The sequence below is a fragment of the Hirundo rustica genome, chromosome 6 (genome assembly GCF_015227805.2).
Source record: "Hirundo rustica isolate bHirRus1 chromosome 6, bHirRus1.pri.v3, whole genome shotgun sequence".
NCBI classification, from domain to species: Eukaryota; Metazoa; Chordata; class Aves; order Passeriformes; family Hirundinidae; genus Hirundo; species Hirundo rustica.
In genome coordinates this window covers 25,759,947-25,787,895 of record NC_053455.1, presented here as the reverse complement: position 1 = coordinate 25,787,895, position 27,949 = coordinate 25,759,947, and the positions used below count along the sequence as shown (strand labels likewise).

The 27,949-nt window shown below is 38.7% G+C and overlaps 1 protein-coding gene across 4 annotated transcripts in view; it reads right to left on the bottom strand.

The window, feature by feature from the left end:
* Positions 1 to 3,921: 3,921 nt before the first annotated feature.
* BAZ1A (bromodomain adjacent to zinc finger domain 1A) overlaps positions 3,922 to 27,949 on the bottom strand; it is a 64,079-nt gene continuing 40,051 nt past the window's right edge. For 3 of the 4 annotated variants that reach the window (XM_040067483.1, XM_040067482.2, XM_040067484.1), the window contains exons 13-27: positions 27,135 to 27,230; positions 26,781 to 27,005; positions 26,275 to 26,440; positions 25,889 to 26,002; positions 25,125 to 25,249; positions 22,944 to 23,552; positions 20,243 to 20,406; positions 19,906 to 20,060; positions 17,278 to 17,426; positions 10,134 to 10,381; positions 9,800 to 10,023; positions 8,066 to 8,535; positions 6,891 to 7,033; positions 4,713 to 4,800; positions 3,922 to 4,177 (exon numbers count right to left, since the gene is read on the bottom strand). In XM_040067483.1, coding sequence (XP_039923417.1) covers positions 3,987 to 4,177; positions 4,713 to 4,800; positions 6,891 to 7,033; positions 8,066 to 8,535; positions 9,800 to 10,023; positions 10,134 to 10,381; positions 17,278 to 17,426; positions 19,906 to 20,060; positions 20,243 to 20,406; positions 22,944 to 23,552; positions 25,125 to 25,249; positions 25,889 to 26,002; positions 26,275 to 26,440; positions 26,781 to 27,005; positions 27,135 to 27,230 — 3,167 coding nt within the window. In that variant the 3' untranslated portion in view covers positions 3,922 to 3,986. The remainder of the gene's footprint in view (positions 4,178 to 4,712; positions 4,801 to 6,890; positions 7,034 to 8,065; positions 8,536 to 9,799; positions 10,024 to 10,133; positions 10,382 to 17,277; positions 17,427 to 19,905; positions 20,061 to 20,242; positions 20,407 to 22,943; positions 23,553 to 25,124; positions 25,250 to 25,888; positions 26,003 to 26,274; positions 26,441 to 26,780; positions 27,006 to 27,134; positions 27,231 to 27,949) is intronic. The other variant, XM_040067485.2, reaches the window with a different exon arrangement.

Sequence of the window (27,949 nt, the reverse complement as noted above, 5' to 3'; positions counted from 1 at the left end):
CCTGCAGTCGCCTGGACAACTGGCAATTTCTTTAGAGTGAGAAGGCTCTTGCAGGGTAGAAATAGTCCTTGCTAGCCTCAAGAAGCGTTATCTAGAATTGCTGTGATCAGTTGACATCAGTTATCACCCAACAGCTAACGTGACCAGTGTTAGATTCTACTTAGTAATACAAACAGATAAAACTTGGAAGAGACAAGATCCCTGCAGGGTAAGGGCTAATTTAGTGGTTACATCAATTATTCATAAACCGCAAGTGTAATCTCCTAAATCCTAAAGTACTAGATTACCAGTGCAGCAGAATCACGGTATTGGGTCAGACTCCAGCATCGTCTGCTGTCTCCAGGGACCTGCACCCTGCACATGTCCATGGAAGGTTCCAGATGCAGGGACAGCTGGCTGTGGGGCAGCTGGTGACTGCAGTGGGGCTGATCAGGGTCTGCCTCTCTATATACGTACCTTCAAGCTGGTTTTCAGCTGCTACATACTGGTTTCTAAAGCCTTCATCATATTTCCTAAGATAATGCTAACATCATCTTTCTTTATTAATACTAACATTTAAGTGCTTAAACCCTCACCCCTCCACAAAACAGCCATCCAGCAGTGGGGGAGCAGCTAGCTCAAGCCCCTCACGAAGAACAGTGCTAGCTCACATCTCTCATGTGGGCTGCCAAACCAAAGCAATCCAAGCTTTCCAGCACTGTTACAGGCTTCCAGAAATCAGACTTCCTGCAGATGAATCTGACACTGGATCTGCCAGTTCAGGTGATTGCCTGCCTCCTAATACAGGTGAAGGGACTTGATACAAGTCCTAGCTACTCTGGTGTTGACACCTAAACATGAACAGCCAGTATCAGCTTGACTGCAACCACCACAGAAGTCTACAGCTGGCATTTGAAGTGGCTTTCTCCTTGTGACCTCATCCTGCTTGGGTAGGAAGGGCTGCTTCTAGTACCAGCAGTCACTGGAGATACTGGTCTTCTGCATCTTTGGTAGCCTGTGGTGGCCAGGAGGTGAGCAAGTTGTCTTTGTGGAAATCCTGGTGTTTCCTGGACGAGAGAATCCTTTGGGCTGGGAGCCCAAAGGGACTGGTCCCATGGCTTTAGTTATGTCCAAAAAAACATCAGAAGAAATTGCCTAGGGTAGTTACTCAGCTCTGACAGGAATGAAAGAGGCAGAATTTGCACAGCAGGAAAACCAGCTGCTGTTGCAGCATCTGGGCTCATGCCAGGGCTAAGATCTACGGGAGCTACCAAGAAGAGCAAGACTTTCACTGTTGGATCTTGTTAAAATGCTTAGAGGACAGATGCTACTCTTGAAGCTCATGGAAGCCTACTGCCTGTTTTCTGTAAGAGTCTGGTACAGCCTCATTAGTTTGAATCCAAGACAAAGCTGTTCACCCAATCCATTTTGACACCTTTGTTAAAAACTTTTGCCTGGAGTCCCTGACAGATACTGTACAGGCTTACAGGTGGGAAGGCCGATCATGGTAACATACATATTTGTTAGGCAGGAAAGATGGATGAGGAGCATTAAATATTTCAGCCCCTAAGACAAGGAAGGAGATAGAAGTAACTCCTCTTTTTCCAAAGGCCACCGTAAAAAAAGATATCCTGACGTAGCTCAGAAAAAGCATCACTGAAGTTTGAAAAAGCTTCAAAGAAAGTACCAGATTAGGCAGTCTGCTCTGATGAACTCGGTCCATGCACCGCAAACACCACTAAAGCCAAGGACAGCCAGATCTGAACTGCACATATGGCAGACAGGACTATTTTATGCACAGCTGTTCAAAGCAGAATACTACTCCCTGTATTTCACCTTCAGTGTATGTAAGTGGGGCCTCAGGCTTGCAAACTTAAAGGGAAATTTGTAACTTTGTTCAGCACAAGCATACGAACACCATTATCATAAGCAGAGATTTGGGTTGGACTGCTCCCACTTGCTTTATCCAAACTCAAAATTATAGCTGTGTTGTTGAGGGGATGCTATTGAAGGAAATAACCTTGGAAAAAGAGTGATAGGAATGGGCAGCTGGGAGTAGGTTTGGGATAGAAATTATTTAAATTGCATCTGCCACAGACAGACTTATTCAGCTCACTGTGGCCCTCCTCAAAATGTATTCACATTCAAGTCAATGGGGATTATTGACGTGAACAAGAATGAGCACAACTGTTTGTACAACCTACTAGTCAGGACTTACACAGCCTCTTGGGACTGGACAGATGCAGGGGTATCAAGTACAACTTATACCCTGCAATCAAGTCTGCTAAATTCTGCAAGGAATACGAGCAGCAGAATTCTTTAGTGGGAACATTTCTTTTGTGGGAACAAAAAAATGTCTCTTTAATCTGGACAGGGATGTCAGCTCTGAATAGGAAAGCTTCTACAGAAACTTGGAAATATTAGCAGACATTTCTGAACAACATCCGTCCCCCTTCTCATTCTTAAAATTTTTGAAAATTATTTTAAAAAGTCCCCAATCCACAACTGCAACACTTTGAACTGATCAGTCTCCTACCCACTGCCATCCATTCCCTAATGGGAAAGCTCATCCTTGCCACCTCTAAGGCAACATAAGCAATACAACAGCCAAAGAAAGCCCACAGCTACATAGCAAGTAATTGTTAGAAGCGTATTCAGGTTTTAACCCTTTAACAAAACTGCATAAACATGGGGAAAAGATGCTGCAACAGCAAGCCTCGTGTTTCAGTTTTTCCTACTGCTCTCTCCTATCCCCAAACTTCTACTTCATACTTTTTTCTGAGTGTGGCATATCTCCAAGAGGGCCGGACTGATTTAAACCTATTAACTCAAACTGAGCTTAATAAATTTAAATTAATAAACACTGAAAGTAAAACTATCAAGCACAGTAAGGACAGTTTAAAGAAGGTGCTGGTCAACTGAGCGAATCTGTGAGGTTTTACACTGTTAGAGATCCAAATTAAAGATCCACACAACTTGCACTACTTACGTTACTCCATACATACTGATGGACACTTGCATCCCGGAGAGACCAGGTATCACAGTGGCTGCAGCTGACCAGAGTGCTGGCTGGGGTACTCACACTGGAACCAGATTCTGCTGTGTTGCCTCCAGCAAATTGTCCTCATAAGTTAATGGGAAGGTGGTGTAGCTGTACAACTCAAGAGGAAGTCCAAGCTCAACATACTTTGAAAAAATGTGTCATTTTATTTGTACACTTCCAAAGCTGAATGTAGAAATTTAAGAGTACAGTCCTGCAAATTTACTCATTGCTAGAAGAACTGCCAGGGACACGAGAAGGTATTTATTGATTGATCATCAAGTCAGAGGGGAATAAACAAACAAACAAAACAAACAAACCCCCACCCCCCAAAATTTAAAAAGTTATGGGACTTTTTTTTTTGCCCCAAGTACAAATTTTATAAATACAAAACAAATTCACAAATTACTTTGAATGCTAAATAAATATCTACTTAATAAACTCAGACCGAATACCTCCAGCCAGCACTGGTACAGTACTTGAAAAGATATGCAGTTGTACTCATTAGTGTTGAGAAGATATGCTCAAACAAGTTTTAACAACACACACAGTTTCTTCAACTGTGTTACAGCAGAAGATTTTCTCTGAGTTGATAAAGCCCTCAATACCACAGCTCCTACAAAATCTAGAGGATGAAACAAGGTTATTTTGTGCAGGAAAAAACAAAGTACTTCTGGAAGATATCTGGACACATGAATGTATTAAAAATGTACAAAACCTCTGTAAACCAGTACTGTATCCAGTACATCTATCAAAATTATTAGACACTGAATAAAACTGTAGCAAAGGTAATCTTTCCTACATTCTCCTGAGTGCTTAATATTATATTGAGAATATAGTGCAGGCCACACTTCAAGGTGGTTAAACAGTTGTTATTGCTTTAAATAGACATGACGACTGCGTAATTTAACAATCCATTTTAATGAATGTAATAAATTTCCTCAAAAAATCCTTTGGAAGGCAGAGGTTAAATTCGTGACTTCTTCGCCGCGGGAGCGGTGTGGTCCACATTACCAGATGTGATCGGAAGTCCAAGCTTTTGAGCCTGAATGTGGAAGAAAGCTTGAAGTCTAGTTCCAGCTTTAGCTTCACTTGTGTTGCGAGGGTTGTATTCAAAGCAGTTCGAAAACATCAGCTCAATATCTTCAATGAATTCAGCTAGTGAATAAAATAAATTAATTTAGTATGTTTCAAGTCATCAGACAGCAGTCTGATAAACCAGTATGACATCAATAAGTGAGTACAGTGCTTCTAGGCAGAGCTGCAACACAAAAACATCTTTATGTGTATCAAGCTTCTATCACTGTATTGGCGCTGTTCCGTGTAAACATTCTTAAGTTTCTCTGATTATCAATATGGGAAATACAAATCAGACAGGAACAACAGTACTTTTTCTAATATGTCATTAGTGCCATTCATTGATATTAAAGGCTTGAGAAATTACCAGAAGTTTCATAATTGCCTATTTCTTATCTATCCATCATGTATGTTAGCAGTAAAGGAACTAAGATCAACAGATTTTAGTAAAAAAAATTATTAGTAACTGCTCTTTTAAGAAAACCAAAACACACCATAAAACCCCAAAGCAAACACTATTTCAGCTTTCTAATCATCTGACACAGTTTTGTTTTAGGACAAGTATTTGAAGTGAAAAAACAGATACAATATACTCCTTCCAATAAATAATACTTACATGCTAATTTATATTCACATTTATTCACTTTTTCACGAATTATATTTAAGGCAATAGGTTTTTTGATGATATCATAGTAGTCTGGCACCTAAGAAAAAAATAATCCAAACAAAAAGATTCATGAACAAACAAATGGAAGCTTAAATTCTGCCTATGTAAAACATTAAAGCAAATCATTAATCAAAAAGCATTTATGTTTTGCTTTTAAATAAGCAGAGGAGTCCTACACAACTACCTTCATTGCCTGAACTGAATACTAGTTTTCAGGCACTGCTCTTCTTTTTTTTTTGTATCATTAAAGTAGCAGATTACAACAAACATTAGCCAGCAATTTAATGAATAAATCTACACCTAAATGCCCTGTGAACAACTAAGAAAGAAAGAAAAGTAAGAAAATTGCATGAACAGATAAGCATTATGCCGTTCCAGCTATTCCCATCTGTCAAGTACAAAAATTATTTCTAGTATTTTAAAATTTTTATTTTTCCTGTAATATATTACAATATCCAAAGCTCTTTAATCATGAGTAATAACCACTACTCATTCAGATTTCTGAGATTCCATTTACTTGTGTTGAAGGGCAGCAAGCAGGAGACTGTGCGCAGGTACCAGAGAGAGGCCACCACTCCAGAACAATGTCTATGGGATCAAGAGCCAGGGGGGGAAAAGGACTGCCTAACCTTTAAGTGTACTGATCATTTGGATCCAATTTTGAGTTCCAGTAAGCACCATGGCTAGGGTGACTGTCTCACAAAGTGGGGCGGGGGAAGCATAAGCAAAAGGTATCTGATCCAAACATGACTTCTCCTCCCCTCCAAGGGAAGATACGCACATGCACCATCATGTGTGTTTTAAAACCCAGTTTTTGGTTGTGGCCTGTAATTTTACTATAGACCAAGTGCAACCTGTAAATGCACCTAAAGGAAGAGTTAGTAGAAAAATGGAATTAAAACGTATTTTTCATTCCTTTCCCTTTAAGAGTGCTGTTTATGTAATTATTAAAAAGAAAAGTAATTTTCTCTTTCTGGCTTGCTGTGCACTGACCATTCAATGTATTCTTTACATTGCCTTAAAGGCAGCTAAAAGTTTAAACCAAAATATCTATGATGATGAAAAAAATTTGGGTCAGGTATGGATTTTACCTTCCAACTATACAGAGACTATCCCTTAGTGATTGATTCACGCAAACCAGAATGCACTGAATTCTAGCAGTTTATTTTCAGCATCAAAATTAAGTTGAATCCTCCACTGCATTCACCAGATTCTTGCCCTTCCCAACATAATTCCAATGAATTCTCTATATTCCAATGACTACTCTAGTAGACAGTTACTAATCTCCATTTCATCCAAAATTGCCCTCCTCCTCCACACTTTGTTCATTCACATTTGTACGTCATTATCTTTGTCCACATAGATGAATCCTTCCAACTATTTGTGACTCCAAATTCAGAGTTTCAGGTCTTCATTAAACAGCTATCACTGCTAATTTTAGCAGAGCTGCTAAACACCAAACTCTAGATCCCCAAGAATGTGTGCAGAGTTGCCCCAGAGGGCTTGGAAAGGACAGGCACTTTGGCAGGGTCAGATAGTTCCAGCAGTGCCTTACAATGGACAAGCCAGTGCAGCCTGCAGAAAGCAGCTTTGGCAAGTTTTATTGTGGTAGAAACCTCTGGAGCAGCGCTTACTTTGGCTGCCCACATTATCATTGAGTATTTTGAAATTTAAACAAGAAGGTAATAAAGAATGAAGATATAGAATCATCTTTTTACTGCATTGTAGTTAAGATCAGCATGAAGTTGTTTCTATCTTATTTATTGCAGGTCTGTTCTCAGAATTTCTTTGCATAAATTAAAGATTAATTCAAGTAATTAATTAATAACCACAAGCTTACCTTTAGCAGTCCTGTGCTCTACTTATTTGGTGGGGTTTTTCAAACCAAAGCGTTTCACATTTTAAAATGTCCAGTAAAAAGCGTACTTAAAATTTTGCTAATACCTCATCAATTGTAAAAGTTATTTCTGGAACCAAATAGCTGAGCTGAAATGCAAGAGTTCTCCTGAATGCCATTGCTTGGCTGTATCCCCCCGTTTGAGCTATGCTGTAAATTCCCAAGGTTTACCAGCAGCAAGCAGGACTCTCTTACTCCATTACTGTTCCCTCTGCAGTTCTGTCAGTTACCTGGATTTTGGAAACCAGTTTCATGAAAGGCCAGCTGTCATCATGTCGCACCAGTTCCACTATGAGTTGTTCAAACGCTGAGAGTTCATGGACTCCACCCTGACGTCCTGAACTTCTCCTGTTCAATATCGGAGGAGATGATTCTGGAAAAAAAAAAAAACCCCAACATCCCCCCAGATAAAATTTAAAGTCCGACAAGAAAAATTAAGAAGAAAAGGTTGAAACACCATTATTTTGGGGCACTAAAACTGTAGTTTAAAAGCACAAGGCATGTAGTTTGGCCTAAAGTATTAACTCCAGTCTTGTAATTTACTACTAAAATGTCTCTCTTGCCATAAGAAATGTTAAGTACCAGAACTTAGCTGGGTGCCTCCTCCATTGCAGTAATTTTCAACATGATTTTTTTCTTTTTCACTGATTTCAATCTTAAAACAATTTGTTAAACACTTGAAGAAAAGCCCTATTAGAGAAAAAAACAGAATAAGCTGCCTGCTCCTAACTTTTACTTTCACAAAACCTCTATTCAGACTGGTTTTATCTGCTTTCAAGAGTAGTCAGCAGGGTGGTTAAAGGAAAAGCTCAGAAATTCTGAATAGTGACTGACAGAAACAGTGCAGAATACAAGGCTGCTACACTGGAGTGCGAGCTCTTTTACACTCTTCAGTCCCACGCTGGGTCCTTTTTGTTTTTTAAAAGGTTACTGTATCTTTCCAAGTATTTCCTTACCATCAAAGTATTACCTTAACAAGCAAGGACACTGTTAGCCCTATATCAGACAGACAACATTTTTCTTCTGCTAGCAGTTTCTTGTTGCATGTATATTCCAAATTTCACTACCTTGCTATCTGTGTTCTTCACTGTTTAATTCTTTAATAAAATAAAATCATAAAAGGTACAAGTAAACATTTGCATGGGTTAAGGCACTTTCAAATTTTCTATCCGCTTATTACAGAACATATTGCCTGCAAATATGAAATTTCAACTATGGATATGATAAACCTCAGATGGCTGGAAGTTTTAAGGTTCACTTCTGCCACTGCAAAAGAAAGAAACTGTCTCATTGGAAATGGCAAAACTGCCTTCAACCACTACTTCTCGTCTCCATGCTCTACCACGCAAGTATTTTAGCAAGGAACAGAAGGTAGATTTTGCTGCGATAAACACATTTCTCTAACCTGTAGATTGTCGCTTTCTGCCTCTTCTCTTGGGTTCGGCAACAGGAAGAGAAAGCTTTGAAGCAGAAACTGGAAATTTCCTAAGCCGTTCACTGGGGTCTGTGGTATCAACAATTCTAAATCCAAGGGAGTTGGAAGGGCTGTTTCCCAGTGTGCTACCAGCACTCTTTCTTCCTCTTCGTCTTCTTCGAGGACCGAGTAACTCCACAAAAACATCTGCTTGTAATGAACTTTGGCTCTGACGAGTGGTCCGGCTATTAAGCCTTAAAGTAGACTTTGTCACTGCTGAAGAGGCTGATTTTATGTTTCTTAAACCCCTTCTGGTAATTTTTGACGAAGATTCGATTTGCTGGCTCCGAGAAGCATATCTTGCCTGACGCTGGCTGTTCTGACTTGAGAATGGATTGTTGAGTTTGGCTGCTCTCATTTTTAATGGAAACTTGACCTGGGATCTTCCTTGCTTTGATGGGCTACAAAGTGAATAGTTACGTTTATTTAGTCCAAAATTCCATTTGTCTCCTTTCCCTCAGTTTTCTAGTTCAGCATTTAAAAAACCAAGCCATTCAAGGTTGAACTGGCAAGCAGCTGGCTTGCAACCTGATGCAGTCAGTCACCCATAAGTACCGTTATCTTAAGTACTGCTCTGGGGTCTCTTAATTATTAAGTGGAGTACATAGCTTAAAGAAATGCTCAGAATTCTGATCACCTCTGCAGCTTAAGCAAGAGGAATATATTAACTGGAGCACCAGCTAACAATTTCTTTAAATCACTTATTCCTCACAGTAAGTGTTACCTACGAGGATTTCTGAACATTATTATCAGCCACATAAATAAAATGTGGTTGTAAAATGCTACATGTAAGAGTTATGCTCTGGTCAGGGTTTATAACTAATACTCAAGACTCCCCTTCCTTTACAGGGAAGAGATAAGATCCCGGAGATAAATTTCTCAAGGACGTGCACATTCTCTCCAACTACCGAATCTCTATCAGAGCTGCAAACAACCTTGCTTTAGTCAATTCAAAGACTGTACCAAAAATAGAATAAAAATACTCTGAGATCAGAAAAGTGTCCTTCCATTTTTATGTTGTTGGCATGTGTATCAAATCAAATTTTTACTGAAATTATCACTTTGTATTATTTAGTTTGTGTAGTGGTTTTGGTTGGTTGTTTTTCAAGGAGGTTTCTTGGGTTGTTTGTTTGTCTGGGTTTTGTTTGTTTTGGTGTTAGCGTTTTGGGGTGCTTTTTCAGTGGGTAAGGGTGGTTTGGTTTGTTGGCCTTTTTTAAACAGCTACTGCATTAGTCCTCAAGCCTTCCCCATGTCATGTGGCCCCCGATGGATTGTTTTCCCTAATGTTCTAATACTTACCGTATGCATCTTGTCCTCCAAAATTCAAAACTGGACAAAAATAACTCCAGGTTTTCTCCAGAAAACCTTTACTGTTTGAAACTCTCTCCACTTTACATTCAAACAGTAGCTGTACAGAACTGCAACTCTGATGGCCTTCTGTCACCCATACATCCAAAGCTGGAATATTTATCCTGAAAAGTGAGCCCAAGTCCAGTGGCCCTGGCTTTTGTCAGTATTAAATCTTTTTGTAAGAGCCAAGTTCATAACAAGCTGCCATTTTTCTAAAAATAAACATCTTTTTCAAACCAGAGTTCCAAGATACATGCTTATTGAACGATTACTCCACATAATGATCAGGATGGTTATTTTAACAGGCCTACTTACCTTATCTCTTCCTCCTCTTGAGATTCATCCTCCTCATCTTGCTCTTCTTCATAATGCTCCTCCTCACTTTGTCCCACCTCATCATAGTTTGCATCTTCTTCCCCTTCTAGTTGTTCAGCAGTCTCTTCATCGCTTTCCACAGAGGGTCTCTGTCTGGACGAGAGGCGTCTAGAGCGCTGTTTTGGTCGGCACTCTGGGCAAAACCAATCTCCTTCAGGAATGACCTAGAAACAGAAGGGGAAATGAAGAGAAAAAGCATTAGCAACATGGAATTACGTTCTAAGAACTCTTCAAGTTCTGTTGGAAAAGGAAGCGCATCTTTCTCCTGAGATACCTTCAGCTTGGGCCTGATGCAGTAAGTGTGATACCCTCGGTCGCAGCCATCGCACAGCACCATGCTTTCTGCATCGCCTTTCTTCCGACACACTTTGCAGCGAGCATTGAGGATGGACTTGGACCAGATGACACTTCGATCCAATGTCGACAGATGTAGGAAGACTTGGGACAAGCTGGTAGAAGAAAGAAGTGACTCTCTCCAGCGATCCAGAACTGTTTTATAGGACCGTCCACCATCACTGGCATCTTCCATTGAAGAAGGGGATTTAAAAAAATAAGAAAAATGACAAACCCCCACAAAATTATCAAACTTCTTTTTCAAAGATCCAGGTTATTCTAGAATATGCGGTAATACTCTGACTGTCAAACAGACAGCAAGTAGCAAACTGGGATAATAATTCAACCTTTGTCTTATCTCTTCAGTACTGGAGTATTTTCTCCATATTTTCCAAGATGCTGGAGCTTTAAGATTTTACTCTTCAATAATTATTCAACTTATTAATGACCTATGTATGGTCCTAAGACAGTAAACTCAGGTATCAACCTGGAAACCTAATTTGATTCAATTTATAAAGTATAAAACCTATACTTAAGTTATAATTACTTAAGATTATGCAAAATGATCACATGTCCAATTTACCTTCCTTTGTATTTACATTCAGAAATCCCAAAATGTTTCAAGAGAGTACCTGAAACTTCACTGGCAAAGAACAGCTCGAAGGGCACCTACACTTACTCCAGTACAGTCTATCAAGAGAGCTTTTCAGCCCTCTGGCCATGCCTCACTGCCTTCATTCCTGCCCTGCACTCTGCCTTCACAAGCACCTGCACCTCTGTGTGGCTGACCAGGTCGGGTGACTGATGGATGAAATATAACTGTTTCCTTTATACCTTTTAACCAATTTAGCACACAGGAGGAGGGACCTGCGTGCTACGCTGTGTGCTGCACCTCAAGTGTCAACCAACTAACACCTGAGTTCCTAATTAAGTTAAAAATAAATGGTGAGAAATTAGATGTTATTTTCAAATAGTTTTGGTTTTCCAGGCCATGGAAGCGGCCACACAAACACACACGCTGAATAGCAAGCAGAGCAGTACTGAATGGGAATGGGCAGCTGGGAGCTAGAGAAGCAAATAGGCTGTTTGAGAACCTGAGAGAGAGCAGAAAGTATAAATGACACCCTTCACTTGCTGCTGCTGTTGAGCAGAAAGCTCATTTTGTTATTGAAGCCAAAAGTTATTTCTTGCATTTTAAAGTAAGAGGGTTTGAGGACAGGAAGAGACAATACAACTGTGCTTTTGATTATGGAAATGTCTGCAGACTTCCCTTCTAAAAGTGATAGTCCAGCTATTACTGCATGATCTCAGTTGATTAATGATGCAGTCCAGTGTATAAATGCCACCCTGCCTGCTGCACTACTGACAGTGGGCACACGAATGGCCTGTGATGCACCTGTCTGCCAAATGGCTTACTCTCAGGAATAGGAAGAGAAAAATATCTAACAACAAATAAAATGAAAGAACAAAAATGAGACTAATTGCTCTCCTGGCAAGGCCCTTCTGCCTTCTCATCAACTGGCTGCCAGGATTTGTCTAATCTTGCATACATTTGCATTAGCAGCAAGCAGCACAAGAGAAGTGATGGGAGAAGGCAGAGGCTAAACAGGCAACACAGCTTCATAAATAAAATACAGCCACTCCTGAAGTGCAAACCTGTATTTCCTAACATTTCCTATTACTTAATCTGTAGGCTTTCTGTGTTAAGTTCAGTCTTCTGAAAACAGTGGACAAGGTCCTTTACACAGCACTGCACTGTATCTCCATGTATTTTTTTTTAATTCAGTAAGAAAATTAAAATCCCTTAAATCAGTTATGTACTGTAACTCTTACTCTTAAAGACACTTTATCTTAAGCATATATGTAGTCTGGTAAGCATTTCTTTGGCTAACAATGACAGCTTGAGCATTATTACTTTTATTTGGAGGTTATTTGCAGTCTAGAGTGGCTCACCAATAAAGTTCATCACACGACACGACAAATATATTGCAACGGCAAATTTGCAAAGCAAGTAGAGATAAAAATTACTGACCACAACCTGCTTCAGCATATCCTGCTGCTGAAACAAGCTCAACAACACCCACTGTTTCAGATCCCAAGGGGTAAAATAGGAATAACATGTTTTTCTTCCATCCATCATCTTTCTCATTTATACTGCTAGCTTGGAGGGAGAAATGGCCTCTTCCTTTGTGTCTGAGCAGCTCTACACTGCGCTGTGGGATACCCTTCTGTCAGCTAAGTCCTCCAAGCCTTGCTACAATGCAAATGAAGTCATTTGACAGATCTATGCACTCATCTGTCAATAGCTAATTGAGTTCAAGGAAGGGTTTTCCATTTTAGTGTTTCTAGAAAGGAGATGCAGTTGCACAAAGCTGTAAAGTTTCAGAAAAAAATGGGGAAATTAAAAGAAAGGGTGAAAAAACCCCCCAGGTTTATGTGAACAGGCAGATTTTGGTCCCAAAGTGATAAAAAAAATCAGTTCTTTATTTCTGGTTGCAGAAACCTTTTTCTTAGTTTTAAATATTTGAGCTGTATTTGTTTCACATTTAAAGCTTTGGTTTCAACATCTTCAATGTAAAAAACTGGCTACAAAATTAATTAAGTAAAAAACAATAATTAAAAAAAACCTGATTAAATATTCAATGCTTTCTAATTCTTAGCAATATAAGTAACATTTAAAATTTACCACCTCTCTGACTAGTCTTGTCTTTCACTCTCTTCCTCCTTTTATACCCCCAGTGGTGCCTTTCATCATCTTCTGCATTACCTAACATTAAATTCATAGAGTTATTTCAAATACCTTTTTAAAGCACGGCAGATTATTTTAAATTAATTTTTATATTCCATACTTTTTAAGTCCAAAAACATGACTTGAGCAGTGGTTCTCAATATGTGCACACAGTGAAGGTAGACAGTAAAGGGTAAGGGAGTACTGTGCATGGAGGAATTGCACGTGCCAGCGTTTACTTTGAGCCCCACTACAAACAGAACGCTTGAACTAAAAGCTCTGAATCCTACCCTGCCTTACCTTTCTGTCCATCTCTGGTGCAAATGGCCACAGGAGCAGATACTAATCACAGGTTTCTCTCTCAGCAAACAATTTGTCTGGTCTGTGCTACCACAAACCTCCTCACAGCTCAAAAAATGTAGCCAGGTTATGGGCACAGTTCTCAAGGACCAAGAGAATAAGTTCATCTGTCCACTTGAAACAACGTATTTTGGATATTTTTGTGCAGAGTGTTCTCGAGTATTAAAATGATTAAATTAAAATCCCAGGAAGGAAGAGCCATGGTCAACCTCATCTGCTCCAATTACAAGGCACCTTCTTTGACTGTCTTCTCTAAAGAGTAAACAAAAATACTTTATCATACAAAAGCCCATTTCCACTTTTGCTGCCTCTGCTCATGAAACTCTGCAGGGAAGTAATGAAAGCATAAGAACGAAGTATGTGTATATACTAATTATGAGGACAGTTATAAATAGGAAAGGAAACAGCTTTGGGAGTACAGGAAACAAAAAAATAAAACCTAAAAAGGAAGGAATGCAATAAAGATAAGCAAAAAAGTTGGTTTGGGTTTTTTTTTTGTCTTGCAAGAAGTGCATGGCACAAGTTACAATGTAGGCAAATGGTTCCCTCCATCAAAGGTGCTGCCATGAATTAGAATCCAACCTTTTGCATGGAAACCTGAAGGATGCTTAAATGACTGAAGTCCTGAACTAGAGCAGAAGGCAGACGTTTTTGTGGATGCCTCAATGAACTCCAGGACACACAAATCACTTCATGTTATACCTCAACTTTCATACCTTTGTAAAAGGAATGATGAGACTTATTACTGCATTGCAAAGTATTTTGAAATGTAAGGAAATTTATATCAAAAAATAAGCAAATTTCATAACAAAACCAGCTTGTATTCTTCCTTCTCAAACAATTTTCTTCTGAGAAGCAGCACTTCAGAATTTCCTTCAAACAACTATTCAAAAAAGAAAAAGGCTTTTTTACATCTTAACTCTGAAATTTTTGCAGGAAAACATTGTACTGCAACTGCACCCCCTCCTTTCCACGAGTCTCTTGTAACATTACCTCGGGCGGCACTGAAGAAAGAAAATCCAAATTTTCATAGTAGTATTTAATGAAAGGATTTCAAAAATACAGTACATAATTAAGAAATGCATACAATTTAAATCATGTTACATTTAACAACCAGAAAACAGAAGATTAGTAGGCATCTAGCAGCTCTGTGAGGCTGAAGGGGCCATTTCTGGGGTTTCCAGATCTCCTTTCACATCGCTATCTTCTCTGTCAGCCTTTTCTTGCTCTTCCACTTGAACATTTGGTATGCACCTCAATTCTAAACCTATCAGAATCACCAGCAAGGCTCCTGGCAGCCTGATAGAGCCTCAAACAAAAACGGAGCCGAGAGGAGCAGCTGGTCCTTTTACTGCTGTGCTGGGTCCCTTTGTCTGCTCTGCACCCTGGAGGCCACCAGAATAAACCTGCCAGTGACTGCAGGGAATTTCAGTGTGCTGGCTCTAGGGCTAACAGCCATAAATGAAAGCTAAAAATTGTTACGTATGGCTCCACTCCCTAATAGGAACAGAGCAGAGGAAAAGGAGGAATAGAGGGCGAAGAAACTTCGCAGCGAAAGCAAGAACTGAGATAATGACAAAGACAGAGCATTTTCAGTATGGTTTAAAGCAGAAATGCAGAGGCACCCTTTTTACTGCAAGCATTCCCCTGCACTGCTACCAAAACAGAACTCCTAGCACTTGCTTGACTACCAATATTTCTACTTAAATGGTAACTCAATCAGCCAAAATCTGATAATCCAAATTTTTTAACATGAGAAACAGATATGCCAGGCATTTTGTCTAGGGACGGTTCCCTTACGTAACTGGAGTAACTATTAAAAAACCACCCCTCCTCTTAGGGGTAAAAAAAAAAAAAAAAAAAAAAAAAAAAGAAGAGTGCAGAGACACAGTAATCTATGTAAGACCAGTCAAACAAAACCAAAAACTCCTCAAACCAAACTCGGGTGGTTACAAACTTAGAGCTTAATTTCTATCATCACAATGCTGTTGGTCACACTATAGAGGGGTCAGGGAAAAAACGTATCACAGCTTTGAGCACGCAGCAGTCCTCAATAACAAGTGTCCACTTTTCATTAAAAGCCTTAGTAGCACTACTAAGACCTCCTTGTCAAGCTAAGTAGAGAACTTTTCTATATCTGTTACACATATGCAATCTTGCCTTCATTCAGATTCACCTCCTGCTAAAAGCAGCCCATTACGCAACTGAAAACACGAGACAATTGGCACCAAAAAGCAAGAGGGAACCTGACCCTGTTGCTTAATGATTAGGGCAGTAAGCCAGAGCAGAGGACACCTGGGATCCTTCCTGCTCCTCAGTGATGTAGGTTATTCTATACATTACTGTAATCTTAGAGCAGTAGGATTTTTCACAGCAGAAGAGATGCACAGGCACATTACAGTAAACAAACATCAGAGATTTAAGACATGCAAACCACATATATTTGCTTTCCTTATATACTCCCTTTGTCACTCAGTATAAAATACCTAGGAGAAAAGAATTTCTAAGTTAAAAAAAAACAAACCCAACCCACCATCATTCCAAAGGTAAGGCCTTGAACCAACATAAGATTGTGGCAGAGTTGAAACCACCAAAAAGAAGTCAGAGGATTGCTAAAAAACTTTCTTCCCAAATACTCCTAGGGCATTTTTCTTCCTTTAGTCTTTTTCCTCTAATTCAGGATGCACGATCAATGGCCATAGCCAGTTAATTCCTCCCCGTAAGGGGAATAGTAAACTTACAGCTGTCAGCAAGGGCCTCTCAGCAAAATACTCTCAGACCCCGTATGGAAATGGAGGCATATAATGCACGATGTATTTACAACTTGTGTATGAAAAGTAGGAGAAATGCTAGAGGTACTGTCAATTAACTCTCACACAGGTTGCAATCTAGTCATATAGCAGGAAATAAGCTGTATCATGTCTGGCTTGGAAAGTGCAGACATATTTGAGCTGACCGAACACTCAGCCAAGTAAAGCTTTTAAACAGCTGCGGTTTCAACTATTCCTGAGCTCTCCTCTTTCATCTCAATCATTTGCTGCACTTCCCTCTTCTAGAGGTCATCACACTGATATCAAAAGCTTGTGGAAGGGAACCCATGCCCACGTGTCGGTCTCTGGCACAACTCTAGCTCAAACCCATCTTCAGTGACAACTGATACCCAGACAGCAGGCTCTGTGCAGGAGCAACCAAGATGCAGAAACAACTTCAGGTCAACTGTGCCCCAGGGCATTAACATCTTGTGTTAACAGCCCAAAACCTGCATTTTTTTCTTCAACTACTGCAGCAGAGTCTGACAGAGCAGAAGGATCTTATACACAGAGATTATCAGAGGACAGTCTCAGTCTACCAGGCTGTGTAACAGCTGCTGCTCTGGAGGACCCTGGAATGTGCTGCACTGGCAAACCAGAGGTGAGAGGTAAAGCAGCCCGGCAAGCACAGAGCACAGCTCATCCCCAGTGTGCCATCCAGACAGGAAGTCTGACCAAGACAGCCACCTTGGGAAGGAGGAATCACCTCTACACATTCCTTTAAGATAGAAGTCCACTTCTGAACTGCAAAGGGATCCTAAGGAATCCAGACTTGAGGGATCACGGGAAAACAAACTGACTTTATGCACTTTGGATCCTCTCTCTCACCTCTGGAACCTCATCAGAGGAAGTCAAGTAAGGAATATGTGTCAAAGTCAAGCTATAATGTTGCTTTAGTTTAAATTTTTCTTGCAACCTTTTATTTCCAAGTTTTACAGCACAAAAGCAAAACCTGAGAACCTTAATGTTTGCAATGTAAATCTTTCTTATCCTTTACTGTAAGTGTTCTGTAATTGCTGAACAAGGTGAACTTTTTGTTGTTCTTTTCCTCGAGATGTCCTTCTAAAGCATCCAGTCTTGCAAAATAAGCGGTTTGGGGGTCTTACTGCAGTGTTGGGGTGTGTTTGGTTTGTTAGTTCCAAAATCTTACACAGGACTAGAGACATAGTTTCAAATCTGGGACTCACCAAGAGGTGCTTTGAGAAACCTGCGTTCAATTCCTTGTTCTATCTGAAGCAGTGCAGACGCCAAGTAGTGGACCACATTACTGACTGGCTGAGGAGTACTTGTGCTTGTGGATGCAGCACTTGGGGCTTCGGTTTTCAACCCAACAAGTCTAGAAGAGAAATATATTAAATTATCTTAGAAGTCTCTGTATCTACAGAAGCTTCTTATTTTAACTTCACTTACGTGCATGGACATGAACGGATACTATGCAGGTGTGATTAGCTATCCTAGTTCTTGTGTTTGCTCAGCAAGCCTAGCTAATCTAGATAAATCATCTTTAACTAACAGTTATGTAAATTCCAAGAAATGTGGATGACAATTTTCAAAACAATTAAGATTTCCAGAAAATGTGATGTGACATCCATCAGCTGGTTTATGACCGATTTCTGTGAAGAATATAGTCCCAATAATTTTCAGTGAAAACACTTTCAGTGGCGAAGTGTAGCTTTTTAGAACACGTCCACCTGCAGAAGTTCAGCTACACAGATCTCTATAATTCAAAAGATCTTTTGAAAGAAAATAATAATAACAAAAACAAAGTAATTTTTAAATGTAAATCAAGAATTGTTAACTTGTATATTCTCATCTTTAGAGAATCTTTATAAAACACTAACTTTTACGTAAGAGTGGTTAAAAAGCCTCCCAAACAATAAAAATTCCCCTAAAGAAACCCTGAAACCAACCAACCAAACCACTGAAGAGGTAGTTTTCCAATAAAACAGGACCAAAAGACAAGGTAATCATTTCAAAATGCAGTTAATCTTTCTGAACCATAAAGTAACGCGTAGGAGAGCAGTTCACACTACTGAAAATAAAATTCCATTTCTAATTGGGGTTTATAAAAAATTAGCTAATTAAGACTGTCTAGAGTCTGCTTTATTCTCGTGAATAAGCAATGCTTTTGGTTGTCCCTGTTCTTATTCACACTTAAAAGCTGTTCATTATATTTTGCAGTCACACACATTTTGAGAGCCTGAAAGCAAACAGAAAGAAAGCTGCGTAGTTATTTACATTTCACTAGTCAAACTCCAAGGTCTTAATGAGATGTCACTTGCTCTGAGGTGGATAAAAAGCCCTACATCAAAAGCAATCTGTCACATGATTTCAGAATCTCATAGTCTGATTTAATATGCAAGACTTTATTAGAGTAGACTTTATTCAGAAACTCTGATGGAGTCAGTATCAAATGGAAAAAAAAAAAACTAAGCTACAAAGTTCTGCAGTTGCACTGAAAGTTGGCAATGGAACAAGTAGCCAACGTTAAGTGGAAACAGATAAATTTCAGCTTCTTAAAACGGTGGAATACTTCTATGCCGTTATTTTCAGGAACCAAATGTCTGTAAATCGTATGACTGATATATAGGATGACCCCATCCATTTTGCATGCAACCAGAGAACTCTGATTCAAAGGATAGTCTTACAGGAAAATTCTAATTCACAGTGATGAATGAGAACTGAAATAAAACGAGAAAAAAAACTTGAAGAACTTTAAAATCCTAACATCTAATACAGCGTTCATTAGTCCACTCAGAAATACAGCTTTTATAGAAGTCTAACAGAAAGCATCACAAAATACAGAAGGCAAACAGAATGTTAGTACAATTACGTCTTTTTCGTTAGTACAATGGATCTCTTTTCATGAAGTATTTCAAAATTCACCCTATCTAGACATACAATTTTATATTTATTAACTATATTAAGGTAGACCTTTATTTTGAGAAGTATGCAACTTCTGAGAATCAAGAATTTGGAAATCTTCACCATTTCTGGGATTTCTGAAGTTTGATTTACAACAAGAACCGCTATCAGAGAGCCACATCTGTCTCAAATGTTTAAAAACCAAAGAAAGTACCACAAAACACTTCACAGCTACAACACTGTAGGATTTGAGGTTTCCTTCCTTTTACTATGTTGCAGCTTGCTCCACAGAAGTGTTATCATTCCTCAAGTTGTAAGATCACATCTCCATTTTGCTGCTATTTTTAAAGTTAATCTAGACCATGGCCCATTGCCCTGGTGGTTCTTGCTGTGACTCATGAGGTACACAGCCCAGTTCAACCAGAGATTTGTTATTACCACTATTTTTCCTTTTCAACACTCCTACTCTTTTCAGAAATTGAAATGCTTTGGTTTTGTTGTTTTGTTTGGTGGTTTTTGGTTTTGTAGCTTGTTGGAGATTTTTTTATTCATGTTTTTTTTGGTTCAGGGTTCTTTTGGGGAGAGGTTCTTCTGGAAAACAAAATATCAACTCCCAGTTTAATTTTTCCCTGCATTTAAAATTACTTCAAAATGAATCCATGTGTTCCTTCTTTGACAATTATTGTTTACTTTGAGCAGTGTAGTATCTAACTACTGAAAGACATAAAAATCGGTGCCTAAGTCTTACATGGTAATAGAACAGCATCATTTAGAGACTATAAACCAAAGTAAAATCCTGCATTTTAAGATTAACAGTCTTAAAAAATCACCATGTGAAAGAATTTGAGGGTAAAAACAATTTGAAGGTCAACAAGCCCCCAGCCAAACAAAACCAGAGTACTGCTATAAAACTCAGAGAGACGAACCATTATTAAAACTATAGCTCTTACCTGTCTTTCACAATAAACTTATCCTGATCATCAGTTTCCATTTCTTCAGATTCTTCATTCACAGTTTTAATAATACCATTTTCTTTGTTTTCATCATTCAGAAGCTCATATCGCCCATGTTCTAAGGCTGCTCTCCAAGCCTGTCTGTCTGTAACCTGAAGCAAACATACAAATTTGAGGTTTCTAAAGAATCAAAGGATACAAAGTTTTAGTACCCATTACTGTCTACATTTAATTTAATTATGCTTTTACTGAAACCACTGCACGCAGGAGTTCTCATTTAAGTTACAGACTTGATGGCACCACTATGTTCTTACATTCTACCATTTACAAATACCTTAATAGCCCCCAATGTTCCTTGGTAGATCCTATCTTCAATGTCCAAAAGAAAGTCCCTAAGTCTCAGTTCAAGCTGCTTCTCTGCAGATGGGTGAGATCCATCATGGACATTCTGCATCCTTCCTCGTCCTATAGGAGGTCTGACGTCACTTTGAGGTTTTTCTGCAACAACAGCAAGTCATTTGGTGTTAGTAGAACTTGTTCCTTTAGAGCAGCTGTTGGCAGAGGGAACAACAATACAAGACAGAACAAGCTGAATACATGGGTTCAAAATTCCCCTCTTGTAGCTAGCTGCCAACACCAACATCTGTGCCAACTAAGGTATCTGATTCAACCAACCAAGGTAATAATGACCAATAGATGGCCAAGAGATGATTGGCATCATAACAACACATGAGAAATCCTTGCTAATTTAAAAGTAGTTCTTCTGTCTTAAAATTCTTTTGGAAGTAGTAGATAAGTAACACCAACCTTGTTGTAAGTGCAAGGAGAAAGAAAAGAGAGAAATAAATAAGAAATAAAGTCACATTTGTATTATTTGATTGCTCTTACTTTGCAAGGGAACTCTTCAACTGTCTTTCCTGCATGTATCTTTTATCACAGAAACACTTTAAATAAGCATGTGCAACTGAAAATCATAAAACCTAACAGAACAAGACAAGATAAAATCTCTTTTAAAAACTTAACATTAAAACAAAGCAAAAAGATAAGATGATACAGGCACAGACAAGACTGTGTCCTCTAATTAAAGGCAGGGAAAAAAGAAGCAAGACATGATAATTTATGAAAACAAGGTGAGAGATGCTGATGATGGGTTGTCAAGTAAAAACCTACTCCCAAGAGAACTCAAAGTTCATGCAAAAACTCAAGGGCCACAGGAAAGAGCTGAAAGTCTGCCCAAATCCTAAATTAGTGCTTGCAAGTCTGCATAGGTGGTGAACATTTTTGTTTACAGGATTTACCTTAAAACCTTTGAGTGCAGCGATGAGAAGGTACATGCAACAATTTAAGAGGTATTTAATAAATACAATAAATAAGGCTGTTGCTAAGAAAGCACAGGATGAATTTCTAAGGTGCTCTCAATTGCTGAAACAATTCCCTGTAACTGAAAGTAATCATGCAAACACGCTCAAAATGTAGACTAGCAACTCTAATGCCTGGATGTGGAAATGTCCTAGAAATGCAGTATTTTTTCTTGAGCAGAACTAGAAAAGCAGCAACAGCTTTTCAAATAATTGACAAGGAAAAGCTAGTAGATACTGGAATAAAATCAGGTAATAGCACATATCCATTTTATTTCCATGCTCTTGAGCAGGAAAACACAGAAGCACAGCCTACAGTGCAGGAGAACCCCTCTTGTCCTGCAAGTCTTTTGAATGAAGGCATAGAGCAGCATCTGGAGTCCACAGCAGAAAAGCTCCCAGCCAAGTGCATCTACACGTGGCTATTTATCCCTGCTTATCACACAGTGGTGTGGCACCATTGGTACTGGACCACTGCATTCGAAATGTCTTGATCTCTATTAAAATGAAGTTCAAAGCTGTCTCTCTGTTTTTTGGTTTTTTTAAATGAAAATCAGTGTTATTCTGCAGTTCTAACACTGAACGAGAAGAAAAATCTGTGTCTGTGGACATCGAGTTGCTTCAGAGAAGAAAGCAACACATAAAATACAGAAAAAGGTGCAGCGATTAAGAAAATAAGGACCCATACATCCAAACTCAGACATACCAGAAGACGATGGAGATTTTTCTCACCAAAAAATAACAATATAGAAAAAAGGCCTCAAAATAAAGCTTAATAACGATGCAAAAACTATCCTGTGCTAGTTTCCACCAAAAGAAATGTTAGATCAGTTATACATTTAGCAGTGTCTGATGCGCACAGCGTGTCCTAGCATACATACTCTAGGAAAACAGAATTTGTGTCTGCTGTGAATAATTCTCCCTTGCCCCAATACAGATAACCCCATATCCTCAAGGTAACTTGTCATAATTAAGAACAAAATGCCGTTTCTTAAACGTTACCCCAAAGGGTATCACTTTGGTAACACGGTCTACCCAAGGCATCATAAGTTGTAAGCCTGTATGTGCCGAGTTTTACCAGTGATTGGAGCCAAAGCCTTGCCAAAAAATGGCAAAATACTTTGCTAGGCAAAAAAAGAAAAATCCTATGTTTTCAGTACACGCCTATGTTTAAAAACCCATAAAAGCATCTGCTATACTGCTGTTTCCTTGTGTACTGTCTGCCAAAGGAAGAAAAGGGAAAAATCCCCAGAAAAGAGCAATGTCACAAAATGCCACTGCACTGATGTTAATCCATGTAACAACTAACACAGTTACATGGCTTTTTAGCACATACTAACTTTTATTCCCCAGTTAATCCTTTTCCAAAGCTAAAATTACTTCCTGAAGTTGTCTGTTTAAAAGCCAAACCCAGTTTACTAAGCAGTAAGATCACAGAAAAATTACTGCTTTTTTTTGGCAAGAAACACCAGAAAATACCACAAAGGTCTGTCAAGCAAGAAGAAAAAGAAAAAAGGAAAGAAAAATACAAAACGCGTTTTCCATCGAGTAAAAAAAAGCTTAAGAATAATCCTTAGATTTTAGAAATTACAGTTAAATTAGAACTAGAGGTTTCTATAATATTATATAGAAGTTTTATCTGTAGAACCAAATTAAGACCAAGAACCTTTCATTTACCTGGAATATGGAATTTCTCCACAGGAAAACTGTTTAGTTGTTCATATATTCTACCTTTCTCATGTAAAAGAGTTTCTTTTAAGGCACTCTCCCTATGTCCTCGGGAATTGAGAGCCTCTAGGAGTTGGTCCAGTTGCTCCCGAGAACTGTAAAAGCACCAACGGTTTGGTTTGTATACTGGCCTTGGCACCTCTACGACAACACTGGTGTGTGAATCTTGGTCAATATTGGAGGTAGATTCAGAGGATTTCAAAGACTCTCCAGTTTTACTGAATACCTGAGGTTCATTTGTGCAAGACTGTCCACTATTCTGAAAGGAAGAGGTTCGAGGCAACAACATGTCTTCTGTGAGACCAGAATAGTCCTCCTCTACAAACAATCCAGGGACAGAAGGGAAAATCCAGTAGCGTCGGTACAGACGGTCACGACCTAATGGCGTGATATTTGTGCAGGCTGTTGCATTCTGAATCTTTTCTAACAGTTCCTTCTCTTTCTTTTGTTGTTCCTGCTTTAATGCTTCCTCATCTTCAGCAGTAAGAGGTTCGCTCTTTTCACAAGTGGTCTCTTCTTGTCTTGTAAATTCTTTATATCCATTTTGCCCTCTCCGTCCTAGAGTTAAAAAAAAAGAAGTATGATAGCAAATAATATACAATGTTTTTTAACTCAAAAGCTCAAGTAAAGGGCAGGTTTTACTTCTGTCCCTTTCTGGTTATCCAGACTTACACTGTCAAAGACCATCCGTTAAGTAAAGAGACAAAACTGGTTTTATCAAAGAAAACTTCAAGAGATTAAACTCCATTCCCTTGAACAACAGGTAGCCACTTTATATACACATTCACTTTGCAGAAACTAGCCTAAGTCTCATTTATTGACACTGTCATCTTCAATATCATACAAAAACCCCAAAATTTTAAGAATGCAATAATTTATTATAGAAATATCTTATAAGGATAAAGTAAAATTCTAGCAACTTCACTACTGAATACCAACCGTGATTCAGACTTTATTTATCATACTCAAAATAATGATGATCTTAAACCCCCAAAGGTCTCAAGAAAGACCAGAATTCCTACATAGCAACTTCTATGGCAAACTCAGGTATCCTACTTACTTTAATTTTCAAACATATTTACTATTATTCCCCTCCTCAATTTGTGCCAGCTGAAAACATTACAGTTCATCTCTTTAGTTTACCAAAGTATTAAGTCCTGGCTAGACCAATACGTCTCATAACTGATGCATGTAACCTGAAAGGTGCTGTCAACACTCATGTTCGACATGCTTCCAGAGTGACCTTCAGTTCCCTAGTTGTAGGAATGAAATAATAACACTTGCTTGTCATCCAGTCACAATGTCTCAAACATGGGTATTTGAGAAACCTGAAATTCTGTTTAGGATCTCATTGGTTTGCTGTGACAAAACTGTAACAAACATGTAAATCTGTATTACTGAATGACTCAGAATTTCCATCCCAGGTACTGTTAGGAACTGTACAAGTTTGCAACTTAAGTCCACAAACATCCAGGATTTTCACAGACACCAGCACAAAGTCTTCCCAGCAGAAAGACGCAGATGAGCCAGTAGCCCAAAGCCATCAACAATTCATCCTCCTGTGACATCTATGTTTCGTTATGAACGGCAGGCTGCACCATTTACTGCACTGCAATTCCTATGAGCATTGCTGAGGAAATGAAATCTAGGCATAAGTCTGGTTTTATTCTTGTATAGGAGACATGCTGCTTTATTAACAAAGGCAAACTACACCCAAATGCTTGATCTAATGTTTTCTTTTGAAATACCAGTTGAAGAAAAAAGTTGAAAAAAAAAAATCAAACCCACACTATCTCCTATTAGATGAAACTCCTCTAACTTTCTCTACAAGGGCAAACACTTGTAATAGGTTGTTAGGCAACACCATAATATGTTTTAGACAGAGGGATCCACACAGCACATGTGGAAGACAAGAAGAAACAGAAGTGTGAAAGAACATACAGCTGACCATAAGAACTGCACCAGGCTGGCTCAATGTACTTAATTATGATCATGTTTGAGTGTGAGGTTTTTTTTTTCCTTAAAAGAAAATTACAGCAAAGGTTGATATTTTTACTATAAAACACAAGAGCTTGCCAGGTGCATGCATGCAGATGCACAGGTACACAAACAAATTCATTATTGCATTACCCCTCCGTCGTTTTTTGTTTGGTCCCAGCTCTTCTTCATCCTCTGTGACTGTGTCCATGTCCTGCTCTTTACGCTCCGTCTCTTTACTCTCTGTACTAGTATCGAGGTCTTCCCGTTCCTCCTCCCTGACACAGCAAAACAAACAAAAGGCTACTAACTAACCAACCATGCAATATAATCTGAATGATAAAAACCAAAATATGGCACCTTTGACACAAACAGTAATTTTATCTTCCAAGCACTCAACTAGTAAAATACCTATAAGGCTCTTAAAAATAAACTGTAAATCACAGACTATATTAAAGCCCCAAAGAAACCCACTGAACTGTAAATGTGAAGTTCTATATTTAAGGACTAAAACCTGGTCTTTTGGTACTCACACTTTCATTTGAAGAGTATTATTATTATAATCACTTCATTTTTGGAGACATCTTAGTGTAGTTCCATTGCTGTAAATTTTTTTCATGTCTAAGAAAAGTTTCCTTCCCAAAATGTATACACCGTTCTGTAAAATGCTTGTTACACATTCTTTCCTCATCTAACAAGTATAATTAATACCCTACAGAAACACAAGCAGTTTTTACCAGGTAGCTGTTTTACCAATTCTACACCACTATGAAGAAAAAAAAAATTAGCATTAAGGACAACATACTTATATTATACCTTTGTACATGATCAAGTCAATGAAACTACACATGTGAGGTCTGGCCATGAAGCTGAAAAGTACTATGTGATATACATCACAGTAATACTATGTATCATACCCAACAGATATTTCTACAGCCGGAATTCTTTGCTCCTCTTCCTTCAGCTTTTCTTGTTTCTCTTTCATTTTTAACTCTTGTTCTTTTAACCTTTCTTCTCTTTTCTTACGTATCCTATTAGTAAGAAGGATATAGAAAACCAGTTGTAATTAATCTACTATCTGGTCTGTCCACATCTTTTTTCTTTTATACTAAAACCTCATCCAAAAATAGCAGTAACATGGGAAAACACGACATTTACCACAACTAAGTTTCACTCCTTTCTACTGTCCTAGGAAATCAGCATAGAACAGAAACATTACTACTGTTTCTCATATGCCTTCTGCAACCAAGGGATTAATCTCATTTGTAGCACCAAACTTTAGTTTTCCATAGCCTAGCTCTACCTTGCTGCTGCTGCCTCTCGTTCTTTGCGATGCTGTTCTGCTTTTAACTCCCGGAACTCCTGTTTTGCTTGTCGTAGTACATCAACAGAGTCCTCAATGAAATCTCGAGTGGAGACGAGAGTCAGAAGTTTCCCACAGAGAGCATGAAGGATCTTCATCTTTTCTCCTAATAAAATTTGGACCAATATTTATATTCCACTATGTAATTGATAATAAGGCTAACTCTTACAGACTCCAAACTGGATTTGTTCTCACTTAAGAACAAGTGAACGAGCATTTGTAGCGCACTAAGTGCACTCTGCAATCTCTGATGTGGTGGGATGTGCTTATAGGCACTGAAGCACAGGGGGTGAGTGTTGGTCTACATATGACTCCCAGAGATCCTTTCCAAACTCAATTAATCTATGATACAGTAAATTTTGACCATTATTGGTCTGAAGCAGTTGCAAAAATCAATCACTTATTGAGCAATCTAATAATTTCTAACACGTACTGTCTTTTATTACCTGGCAACAAATCATATACTGAGGTACTTGAAAGTTTCTTCAAGAGACCAGGATTACTTAATCTCAGCTCCATGCAAGCATCATCAGTAGTATCGAACCCTCCTCGTTTCTGGTAACGGTATTTTGCATTGGCTGATGTTATATCAGCACCTGATGCTAGAATGTGAAGTCTGAGAATCTCAGAAAGAGTGCAGCTATCAAGATCCAAGTTTTTCAGATTGCAGCCTACAGTTGAGAAGAATGAACAGTTATTTTATATAGACATTTAAATATACATAAATATAAAAATAGTTCTTTAAAATACAGAGCAAAATAATAACAGTAAAAAAAACAAGAAGTGAAACCCACACATACCCTGATGTAACTGGGGCCATGCAGCTGCCAAAGTTGCAACTGCAGACAGTGCAGATTTTGTGGGGTCTGCATCTTCATCCAAAGCCTCTGTTAAATCTTTAAGGAAATAAACACTTTATTCTAGTGCAAATTAAAACTTGTACTGTGGAAGGTAGGAAAGGAAGCTGTGTTTTAAGAGTTGCAGACAAAGCAAAAAGAGGGATGATATTTACAGATGCATCAATGTATTCAAAACTCAATTCAACAGCCAAACAAAAATTTACAGATCTTTAAATGCAACTAAAAAGATCCAGCTAAAAGCTAAGGACATGCACCACATGCTGTATATAGGGAGAACACCATATAAGCTGTTAGTGCAAACGCAACACACAAAACATGCACAATGGCAACGTAAAAGGCAGCAAGAACAAATCCAGGAACACGCCTGAAAGCGCAGACGAGTAGCAATGCAAGAACATCTGTATTTCCTTTCCTCAAATGAACTGGGTTTTAATCATACTTTTGTTTTTAGGAAGCATAACTCAAACTAATCATGTATTTTGATACTGGCTATCAGCATTCACTTCGTACTTTCTATATGTAACTCAGATACAGCCTGTTCTGCACAAACACAATTACTAAGACCTTACAAATAAATGATATTTCACCAAATCAAGCACCTGCACTTAATGATCATCATACATAAGCAAACTGAGCAGGAAAAGCCAAAGGGAGAAACAGCAAATTCCTGTGTCTTAAACAAAGTTTTCCTCAGCACTTACAGGTATTTCTCCAGAGGGCTGGCAGAGTTATTTTCAGCACTGTATGCTATTTCA